Source organism: Habropoda laboriosa, unplaced genomic scaffold (genome assembly GCF_001263275.1).
Source record: "Habropoda laboriosa isolate 0110345459 unplaced genomic scaffold, ASM126327v1 scaffold147, whole genome shotgun sequence".
NCBI classification, from domain to species: Eukaryota; Metazoa; Arthropoda; class Insecta; order Hymenoptera; family Apidae; genus Habropoda; species Habropoda laboriosa.
The window spans coordinates 890,397-902,294 of NW_017100256.1; the positions used below are offsets into that span (position 1 = coordinate 890,397).

The 11,898-nt window shown below is 35.2% G+C and overlaps 1 protein-coding gene across 1 annotated transcript in view; it reads left to right on the forward strand.

Moving 5' to 3' along the window:
* Positions 1 to 9,682: 9,682 nt before the first annotated feature.
* LOC108572576 (cytosolic endo-beta-N-acetylglucosaminidase) overlaps positions 9,683 to 11,898 on the forward strand; it is a 58,664-nt gene continuing 56,448 nt past the window's right edge. The window contains exons 1-6 of the mRNA XM_017934837.1: positions 9,683 to 9,994; positions 10,075 to 10,518; positions 10,606 to 10,780; positions 10,856 to 11,074; positions 11,146 to 11,501; positions 11,578 to 11,757. Of these exons, the coding sequence (XP_017790326.1) occupies positions 9,762 to 9,994; positions 10,075 to 10,518; positions 10,606 to 10,780; positions 10,856 to 11,074; positions 11,146 to 11,501; positions 11,578 to 11,757 (1,607 nt within the window). The 5' untranslated portion in view covers positions 9,683 to 9,761. The remainder of the gene's footprint in view (positions 9,995 to 10,074; positions 10,519 to 10,605; positions 10,781 to 10,855; positions 11,075 to 11,145; positions 11,502 to 11,577; positions 11,758 to 11,898) is intronic.

Consider the following 11,898-nt stretch of genomic DNA (forward strand, 5'->3'; position numbering starts at 1 on the left):
GAGGTCTGTAGACGAATTTCTAGGAACGTAATATGTTGATAGTAGAAAAGATCAAAAGTGAGATTAGTATTGTATTCTTTTCCTTTTGTAATATAATTTGAACTGAAATATGAACGAAAGAAATTTATATGAATAATTTGTTGAAATATTTTTCAAAACATATCAATATATTAATTGTAAATAGTTGAACGATATATGAAGAACTGAAATTCTAAATATAATTTCTTCCACAATTATTTCCATATCGATTAACAAAATGTTAATACTTGTACGATCGTGAAGCTTTAAATTTCACTCAACGTAAATGATTAAATATACGTATCGATTCTTCAACCATATGAAACAGATTTTTCATTGGAGATACAAATTCGTATTTTCGTCAAGCGAAATTCATAGTCTCTCCGAAAGTTACGATATTTCAACGAGGAAGATATGCGAAAGAATTTTTTTTCTTGAAAATACAGATTGATATTTCGAGGGAAAACAATCGTCGAAATATTTCACGATGTTTGAAAATTCATAACATTCCAATGAGAAAAATATTCTTGGCTGAAAGTGATTACACGGTTGAAGAATTCGTAAGTACTAATTAGTTTAATTTATACACCTTCTTATCCGTGTTCTCTCAAGCCTTAAGCTTTCCTCCTTTTGTTTGAAACGCGATTACGGTTGAAAGAGTTCCATGAAAGAGAAAAAAAGAACTGAAAAAATCGATTACCGATAATGAAACAAAGAGCCCTTAAACGCTTTCTTTTCACATACTTAAGTAATTAAACGAGCCGTAGATATACAATTGAAAAGAGCAAAAATACGTGAAAGTTTTAACTTTGCAAAAGGAACACACACACATACACGCAACATATACTACTACAAGTGACAACGATGATTAAAAAAAAATCAGCGAAAGTTCAATTTCGATGAAATTATTATCAGAACGATCAGAGCAAGCTTGTATCAATCTAGGCGAAACGAAACGATATATTTATGTTGAATTTAGTGAGATTGATAGGCAGCTCTAACAATAAGTCAGAGGATACTCTTCCGAGATGTACGAGTGAACTGTAATTTATTACCCACAGAATTTCAAGACGCTTCGCCCGGCATGAGCCCAATTTATCAAACGATGGATGTTAGAAATGATCAATCTATATACCGATTAATTATAAACGAACTCTATCTAGTCATGTTGCGTTTACAAATTGCATTTCTGCGTCAAGATTAATGCCCACCACCATTCTTACCGTCTCTATTGCAATTTACTCTACCGCCTAAGAAACATTAATGGATCTTAAAAAGAATGTTCCTCACGCTAAAACCTTCTCAGCGCCACGAAAGTACCAAACGTTAGAGTAATAGCGATTAAGGACTCGTTCTGTAGGAACTCGATTTCTTTCTACGATTCGATTTCTTCAAACGTTCATACGATTCAATTCTTCAAATGTTTTACCAAAGAAAGAACGAAAAATCATGTCTCGTTTAAAAAAAAAGTCTCTCATTATTTCTCCGACATTCTAAAATCCTTGCTGTCGTTCGAAAAGTCGAGACTCTCGCACAAAGGTAGATCGTCGAGCGTAACTTTTCTAAACCATCGACGATTTATCTTCATATTAACGGAATCCTCGCGACGATCGTAAAACTGTATCGTGATCGAGTGAGAATTCTTGGCCAGTTTGGCTGCTCCGTTTTCTATGTAGACACCCGTAGATCTTAGCCTGCAGGTTCTAACGATAGGTCCCGCGCGTTTTAGTTCTCTGCAGCCCGGTATCCACTTGTTACAAATGCTTGTTGCGGATAAAAATTATTATAACATATAAAGGAATTGCGCGAGACGTGATTAAGACCTAACGTCGTTCCTGAATGCCTGAGTATGCGATGTCAGGCCGCATCCTCTGTTTTGATACTGTCGAAAAACTAGACTCTAACTTGGTTAAAAGTTTCACTTTATTTTCACACTTCGTACAATTACGCTGGATTACAATTTGAACAAAGTTTCGTTCCGCACTTATTAACTACATTTTCCCGACTAACTTTGCCCCTTCTAAGGACTCCCTTAGGATAGGCTCAGTGCTGTCCAGCGTAGGGGCCCCTCGCGCGCCTGCTTCCCCCCTCCGTCCATTCCTTTGCGGGGCGTGGCTTCGTCGTCAAGGAAACCGCGCGACGCTAAGGAGACGGCCATGACAGGCTGGCGCTTCGGTAGTCAAGGGCGCTTATCAGACGCGACGCGCGACATATTGCCGTCTGGTAACCATGGTAACAGCGGACGATAGGGGGGACGGCGTTTATCTCCCGAGAGACGAGTTTGGACAGCACTGGGGTAAATTGGCGTTGAGTAAGGGTAGTTTTCAGCTTGGAATCTCTGGATGGAGGACATCCTATCTAGGGTGCCCACCTTTTTCGAGGAATGCAGGGTAAAAGGTTTTTAATGTAAGGTACTGGTCTTCCGAAGGGATGCGAAGGAAGAAGGATTTTTGTGTAAGGTCCTAATTTAGAGTCGTCCTCAACCTCTTAGCTACTGTACGCCGCTGTAGTGGCTTTCGCGTATGCCATCTTTTTGAACGGTATTATTAAAGTGTTCATATTATCTTATTATGTTCTTTTTTCAAACTCTTTACATGAAAATGTATACGTAAATTTTAATTTATTCATCTATAACTCTATTCTGATATAATTTCATAGTAGAAAGCATCATCACCAGACATTACTTACGCGCATTTCACGTCGAACCGTGTCGTACAAAAACAGCGCCGCGGAAAATCCAGCCGTAGCTAAGAGGTTAAAGAAGGTCCTATCCGTGATGGACAGTTTCCTGAAGGGGCGCGAGGGTTGTCCTTCATCCAAAGTGAGAATCTTAGCGGACTAGAGTGATGGGGTTGAACACGACAGGACAGACAAGCATTTCTCCGTTGCGTGTCAAAATTTAATACGAAGATACACAGTGGGCTCGATCGGACATTTATCCTTTTTTCGCGATCGCGTCAGAGGAACGATACGGGGAGCGTGCCGTTGTCTCGTTACACGCTTGATAGACGGATACAATAAAAAGACAAAGCATTTTTATTCTAACTTGCTCGTGCTACATCCGGATTAACAATGGTAGCTCGAAGTATTCTCGAGCCTCGCACCATACTATCAGGCGGCACTCATAGATCTCTGCCGTCTGGCCGTCGAAAACGGCTTATCTATCGGCGGTGTCGCATTGTCGGTCCTAATCACAAGTACTGTACACAGATGAGATGTTCGCACATTACCTACAAACTGAAGCAGCACAGGGGAAAGGGGAATTGACCCGTGCACCGTCAATTTGAGTGGCTGTAGTGTAACAGCGACACCTCTACTCACACACATTATCATTGGCTGAATTGATCAATCTAGAGTAACGAAACAAATCGTGACAGAGTAAAATACAGCGATAGTGAGTGCCTACTACTGTGCATTATGACCGCTAAAATCCTAAAAGTAACATTTTGGAGCGAGTGGACGATTTCCTTTTTCCCTATGCTGTTTCAGGTTGCAGATAGTGTGTCAGCATCTCAGCTCTGTACTGTGCAGAGATGAGAAGTTGGTCTCTGATTAGGTTACATCCCCATAGGCCCACTTTCTCTAACACAATCGTAGAAACAGAGCACGCGTATTGCCATTATTGTTCGACGCGATAATACATATCTACGAATCGAGTCATTTAAAATTGCGTGACGTGAAATTTATGCGCCGCAAGTGAAGTGCCATCTTTTCATCTCTGCATAGTACAGTAGATTATCCCAGAAAGTTCGGTGATCGCCTCTTAAGTTGCCGCGAGCTCCCAAAGAATAACGTAGCCGCCAACACGCTAATTCCTCGCCACAAATGCTCGAGAATGCGATGTCAGGCTGTATCCTCCGTTTCGATGCAGAAACACAACGATAATATGGGAAAAAATCACACCTTACAGATATCCCCTGAACGATACTCAACGAGTAGTTGCAACAAATGGATACCGGGCTTGAAAATAAGTTAAGGGTCGTTCTAGTTCTCTGGTCTGTCGAACGTTGTTTTGTACGCGTTTCGAAAAGAGGGGAAGTTACTTCCACGTTACGATATAAACGGTGAAGAAAATAATTCTGTAGACGTCGGCCTACAACGTACGAATTAATAAATCGGGTACGAGAAAGCCGGCCTATCCGTTGCGAACTCGAGTACCCGTTTTAAGAGAGAGAAAAAATAAATAAAAAAGAAACCGCATTACGGAGCTTGATAGTTCTCGATCTTCGTTGTAAGGTAATAGATAAATACTCTTGTCATTCATATCCTTCGCCGTATTCTAGTCAAGACGTAGTCATATCCTGTTCATGGTCGTTTCGCTCGATCCTATATCACGGATCGTGGCGACTACGACAGACCCGTACTTCAATGAAGTACGAACTGTACGAGCTGTTCGAGAAAATCGAGCGAGCTCGATTGGCTTTTGTGGCTTATGACCTGGCAATCTGCTGAAACGATCTTTATTCGAATTGATTTATTTGACGTGTCTACTGTGTGGAAGATATTCCAGTTAGAGATCTGGCTTCGCCGAAGAACGAACAAAGGTGAAGAACGTTGAAATTTCCATTTGTTCGATAAGGTTCGATATTACATCTTTTTTTATAGAAATTAAAATTGTGAAATTAAAAGTAACATTGTGATAACATTTGTTTTCTACCAATTTTATCGATGTTTTCTTTTTGGTGTGTGTGTGTGTGTTGTGCGTTAAAAGTGTGCTTCTGGTGAAGATCTTGAAACAATTGAACGTCTTAAGTTTTATGAAAGAAAATATAATTTAACCGTTTGACTGCTAAGCAATTCTTGCAAGAACGCACGAAAACTGCGGGACATATTTTGACTTGATGTTGTCAAATAAAACACTCTCATTTAGACAAATATCAATCAATTTTAATAATTCTTTTCGTATTATAAAGAAACAATATTAATTGTGATTGTGAGTAAGAAAAAATAAACATTAAATAAAAAAACAACAAAATAAACAAACGGAGCAACAAAGAAACACTGAAACACGCAGCGCAAAAGCGCTGCGCCGCGGTTTTCGAGACAAATGAACGCAGCGCTTTTGCGCCGCGTAGCAGTCAAACGGTTAAATGCCAAGGATGAAGTCATTTTAAAGATGCCTTTATTCGTAAAGAATGAAATGCCAATCGATGAAAATTTGTAATTGTAAATACATATTTTTCGCAATATTGTAAATTAATTTTTACCGTATTACTTTGATTTACTAAATAAGCCAATTAATCTTCTCGAACATCTCGTACATTTGCATCATATCACGAATGAATAAACTATCACCGAGAAATGCAGAAGTTTTAAAACGAAACGATTAGCATAGTGAAGAACTTAATGTAAGGATTAATTAGCGAATATCGAAGTGACGAGCGTAGAATGGAAGTGAGGTTCGAGGATAGCCCGATATTCCTAATCCCACACGCGCAGATTGACCATTCACGACGACACGTGTTATTAATTAAAAATCACATTACAGAACGAAAGAACATTTTTTCTTTCTCCGTAGAACTATGCCTCTGCGCTACACTGCGAAGCAGTTGAAAGGAAGGAAGAAGAAAAACTATTTAATAAAAATCGGTAGCGTTGTTTCGCCGCCTGAAATCTTAAACAGCCTCTATATTACATATATATATATGTACTATATCTATCCCTCTTAAAAACAGAGAAAAAATGAAATTCTGCGTTGTATGGATCAACAACCTGCACAATATTATTAATTAATACGTACATATATTATATATTCGTATATATAAATACAAATATATGTATACATACATGTATACATACTTATACGCATTACACGAGGAACCAAATATCAAGAGATAATATTGTACGTACCTATGCATATAATATATACATATGTATAAATTATACAGGGCCTGACTGAAACAGGTGACCAAACTTCGGTATTGTATTCTACTCTTCCTAAGGGTGGAAAAAGGTGATACAAATATACGTTGGGAAACCCTTCCTCTTTTAGATATAAACACTTTTATAACACTGAATTTTTACTTTTATTTTTCGTTCGTTAATTATGAAATTTTACACGAATGGCTGTAAACACGTAGAATTGCAAGCACCGTCGACATTTTGTTGTGTTAGAAATAAATAATATAATGGAACGAGTCGCGCTCCCCTAATTTAACCCTTTCGTGACCAATGAGACACGTTTGACTAAAGAAATTATTCGGTCGCGAAAGGGTTAAATTGTTTAGATTTTTTCTAGATCTTCAAACTTCAGTTTATGACAGTGGTATTAATTGATAGTATGGAAAATGTGAGAAAATTCGACCGTCTTTGAAATGTCGATGCGAATATTAACCCTTTGCAATCGAGTGGCGACTGAGAAGCGACGTTAATTGTCACTTGGTAAATAATGAATCAAGACAGAGAGCAGATCTATCGGCCTGCATGAATTTGTTCGCCGTAGTGAAACAGAGAATGCATTGAATATTTAAATAAAATCGCACAGTTTATTTCTACGTTAGTTTTAAAGAATTTCAAAGGAGATCCGATTTGCAACCTTTCCTACAGCAAAGTCACCTCCGAGTGCGAAGGGTTAATGGAGAAGGAAATCATTTCCAGCAATTTCTCCAAGTTTTAAGCATTCTTACCCTGTCGCAAGTAACAAGTGTTGATATTTCGAACAAGAAGTGTTTCTAGACCTATATTTATACCCTTTTTCTCATCCTTAGGAAGCGTAGAATGCGATACCAAAGTTTGTTCACCTATTTCGGTTACACCCTGTATATAGAAGTAGGATACCCAAGCGTTTCGACTTGTTGTGCACCTTTTGTAGATACGCATCCGCTTCTTCATTTGATCGTACATTCTTTCTGCGTAACTGCGCCGTTTTAATAGTCATATTACGATTATACACGGTACGAAATGATTTTAAGAAGAAAAAAGAATAGCACCGAATTGTCAGCTACGCATATTCTGTTAGCCCGCAAGTATGAATGTAATATTAGAAGATAGATGGACCACCTGTTTAAAAGTGGATTCGATTCATTTTTTATACAATCGAAAATACGTAAACTGTTTTATAATCGTTACATATGTGCGCCGATTCTCATGACAGACCGATATGACGCATATGTGCGTGATACACGTTGTACGGAATGCACAGTTTGCGTATTTCATTCAAATGATGTGTACATATAAGTGCGAACGTGCAATGTATTTAGTAAAAAAACTGTTAAAATGTAGCGTACATAACGGACAATTTGTCAAGTGAACGATGGCAGTGAATGCGCTGTTGTATGTCTGATTTGTTACTATTTTTAATAAGTTCGTGGCGAAAGAAAAAAAGGAAAATATTGTAAAAGCAATACAAGTACTAAAGTAATTTTATTTCTTATCAATAGTAAATTTATGACAAGAAACATTTTATTACAATTTATTTTCTTATCGATTAGAAATGGACATCTATTTATATATAGTTTATTTGTAATAAAATGTGATACGATTCATAAATTTAGAAGCTTAAGATTTGAACAATACCGAATGTGTTTTATTTAAGAAAAACTTCCATTGGAAATGTTGAGAACGATAAATTTATATTTATGCAAGAACTATTTACAGCGAAACGAGAAAGAAAAACTGTGCAATGTAATTTTCTTTGTGACATTCTATTTAGTTATTTTAACGACGATTAAATTGATAACTTTGAAACGAATTGATGAAACATTTTACTGAATATATTGTAAGCAAAAACAATGACAATTACATGTACAATATACATTTGTCAATAAGATGACAGATGGAATTAATATGGCAATAAAAATAATGTAGATCCAATAAAAATTATACTCTTTCTAAAAATGGTCCATCTACCTTCGAATGGCAGTATTTACCACAAACACATATTGAGCATAAAAGAGAATATATCTTGGCGTACAAATAATTAACGAACTTATGGTAGCATCGATTGCGATATTGAATCAGATACGAAAAAAAAAAAAAGGAAATGAAGGGTTGTAATTATACTTTTATGAGGACGAGTTAATTGTTCATAGTTAGTCGTATAGTTAGGTAGAAATCCAATGTGATATATACATTCAAAAGTAACTTTGTCTAAAAGTTTTACAATATATAGGGAGAAAATACGACATCCTATCGCAACATTTGCTGTAAACTTCTGCGAACGTTCGTTTTATTATTTAGGTTAATAGAACAGAAAATCCGAGACACACACGTTTACGAACAGGTACCGTTCGGTTCGTTCCTTGCAACGACTAAAATTTATTGTCGCACAACATTAATCGCGTTTTCGTTAACGAACCCGCCTAATTCACATTATCACAAAATGGCCTGTATTCGCATTACCTTTAACAATAGTTAAAATAAGGAACAGGATGATCTAGAATGTTGTGACCACTGTGGAATAACGATCGAGACTACTATTTTCTAATTGTGTCATTTTTCAAGAGAACCATGAACAATCTCTGCATTGTCACTTCATACCGATATATTCCCTGAGAATTACCGAACTTAAAACACGAGATTGCACAAAGCAGAAAATAATAAAAAAAAGAAAACGAATGGAAGAGTGAGATCATCACGAGATCACGCGGGACCATCATGGCAATTCGTTTTTCCGTTGATATTTTACATTTATGTAACGATCTCGTACGTCTTCCAATCATCCCACACACTGTTGTGTCTGTCTTGTACCCGTGGGATCTCCTGTCTTCTTAAAAAAAAGTTGTACGCTAAATAAAGGAAGATCTTACAATACGTCAATCTCCTTTCACTGTCACCTGTTTTAGTTTTATCTTTTTATACAAAAGCCAAGTATTTTGTTCGAATGTTTTACTTTTTTCACAAAATTTGTAGAAATGTATCGACGCACCTAGGCGATCACTGCGAAACCCAAAAGCCACAGAGGATTTTAAACAAGGATGACTGCAAGATACACTCCCACCTCAAAGCCTACATAGCTGAATTGTTGAAAAGACCATATAAAAACGGAAAAAGGAACAGAAAACACACAAATTACGGAACGTTACCAGCGAACGGAATACCGAATTACTTTAACGATTATTTTAAGCACCTCTATTGATTTCTCCTTACAGAAATTAACATACTGTTTTATATAAATGCTATCTTTTAAAAATGAAAAAAGACAAAAATTTCACATAAGACGCAGTAGGTTAAATTTGCTACTTATATTCTAATCAAATATTTGTAATAAATATAACTTAACAATAAATCGTAGAGATATAATAAATTGATTTCATTCAACATAAACTTTATCATTTTCTCGTGCATTTTAATATTATGTAACATTTTAAGGTTATGTAACATACGTTAAGCACGATACTGAACTACACACTGTCTGATGTAGCGTATTAGGTTGTATACGTCATATTGTTTGTTTTGATGCAATTTCCATGAAACGTCAAATAACATATATTTCTGCAAATATTTTTATGATTGAACATACAAAACCAGCACAATTAATTTATGTATAAATGTGTACACATTATGAATTTATAATTTCTTTTTATTCTAAATAAGTAAAAAAAGAAACAGTAGGTTATGCGCATTAACGGCTGGCAGATAATGCCGATATGCAAGTTCCGTTTATTATGACCGTTATCAGCAGAATAGATGCTCTATTTTATTACACTTCTTCCGGTGATGTAAATGCAATGGAAAACCTTTGTTTGAATTAATGGATTGAAAACTATTTCAAAGTTAGCTGTTGAACAGTGTGAACCAGAGAGATGGCAACAGAAATTGCAGAATCAAAACCCTTCAAGACTTTGAAAGAATTATATGAAAATGTGGACAACTTAAAACCATGGCCACCCATTAAACATTTAAGGGAGACAACAAATTATGTGTATCGTGGTTCAGAAGTAAATACCCAAAAAATATACTTGGAAAAAATTAATAGACAAGAACAACCAAAAACATTATTTTGTCATGATATGAAAGGTGGTTATCTTGAGGATAGGTAATATTTATAGAAGACTACTATATTTATTATATGATAAATATGTCTTATATTTAATACATTTTTTTCTTTTATTTCAGATATATAGATGGATCAAAGTTACATGAGTCTTATCTATTTTATCATTGGAGTGTTATTGATACCTTTGTGTATTTCAGTCATTATTTTATAACTGTACCACCTTTTGGATGGATTAACGCAGCACATGAGCATGGTGTTAAAGTTCTTGGTACTGTAATCACTGAGAAAGAAGGCATCTGGGATTCTATACTGAAATCTCAGGAGGAAGTGAGAATGTTTGCAAATGCATTAATTCATATTGCAAAATTTTATAAATTTGATGGCTGGTTTATAAATATTGAAAATACAATTAAAAATGATCAAATTACTAATTTAATTTATTTTCTAAAATACCTAAGGGAACATATTCATGAAGCAATTAGAGATTCTGAAATTATATGGTATGACAGTGTAACCAATAAAGGAACATTAAAGTGGCAAAATGAGCTTAATAATGAGAATGTGTAAGATTATTATTCTCATACTTTTGTAATTGTTTGTGTTTTTAGAATTGATGTAGTGGTTAATGGTACAAAAATATAATGTTTCAGAGAATTCTTTTTAAATTGTGATGGTATTTACTTGAATTACAATTGGACCAAATCTAAATTGGAAAACAGTTACACACTTGCTAAAAATTGCAACAGAAGTGTACAAGATATTTATGTGGGTGTAGATGTTTGGGGAAGAGGTTGTCCTGGTGGTGGTGGATTTAATTCAACATATGTAATTATAACAATATATACATTAAATTAAAGTAAACAATTAATTGAATTCTAATAAGATAATTATGATTCACAGGCTCTAGAAAGGATACGACAAGAAGATCTTTCGGTAGCGATATTTGCACCGGCTTGGACCCATGAGTTTTTTGGTGCTAAAAAATTCCAAGAATTAGAAGATTTATTTTGGGCACAACTTTTCCCTTATTTATATGTTCATGTTCCTGTATATAAAGGAGAAGTGTTCAAAACATCATTTTGTCGTGGAAGTGGTACCTTGTATTATCGATGCGGCAAGGTAACTTAAATATTTAAAAATATTTAAAAGTCTATTAAGTAGTGTATTCTGACTTGATCAATCTTGTACAGATACAATTGGATATGCGTGTTATAGAAGGCAGAAGTATATTTGAAGAGAAACCATTTTATAACTTATCCATACAGAAGCCTCAAATTTCCGTACCTGTACCACATTTAAAATTTACACACATTCCACAACCTGCTGCTCTAGGAAATGTAAACAGTCGAAACGAGTGTACAAGCAACTCAACGCAATACATTTATGAAACGAAAAAGAACATTATTCAAATATTAGGAAACGTTGTAAGCATTCATGATAAACTGCCAATGGTAGATGTAAATTATTTTGAATTTTACAATCAAACTTCTTTCGAGGGCGGTGGATGTTTAAAAATATTTACAAATGACCTGAGATATTATCATAGGTAAGAGCTTTGTAACAAATGTTTTATAACAAAAATAAATTTTTACGCTAATCAAGTATTTTTAACTTGTTCACAGATTATTCCTGGTTCAAATTGAATTTCAACAAGATATCGAAGCAACCATTGTATACGAAGCAATTGAAACGTCCGCAAATGAAACCAGTAATGAACCAATATTAATTCTAGGCAACGATACTGGTTTAAAATGTATCATACCTTATAAGTCGGAAAGCCTGAATTCGAGATGGAAAAAATGGTAAGTTCATCAAACGTTAATATAAATGCTTAAGACATTTGAAAAAAAGAAATAAAAGAAAAATTAAGAGATTAATGGACCAGAAAAATGGAATAATTGCAAGCACTTATAATTAAATTAAATTGGTATTAAATAATGAAA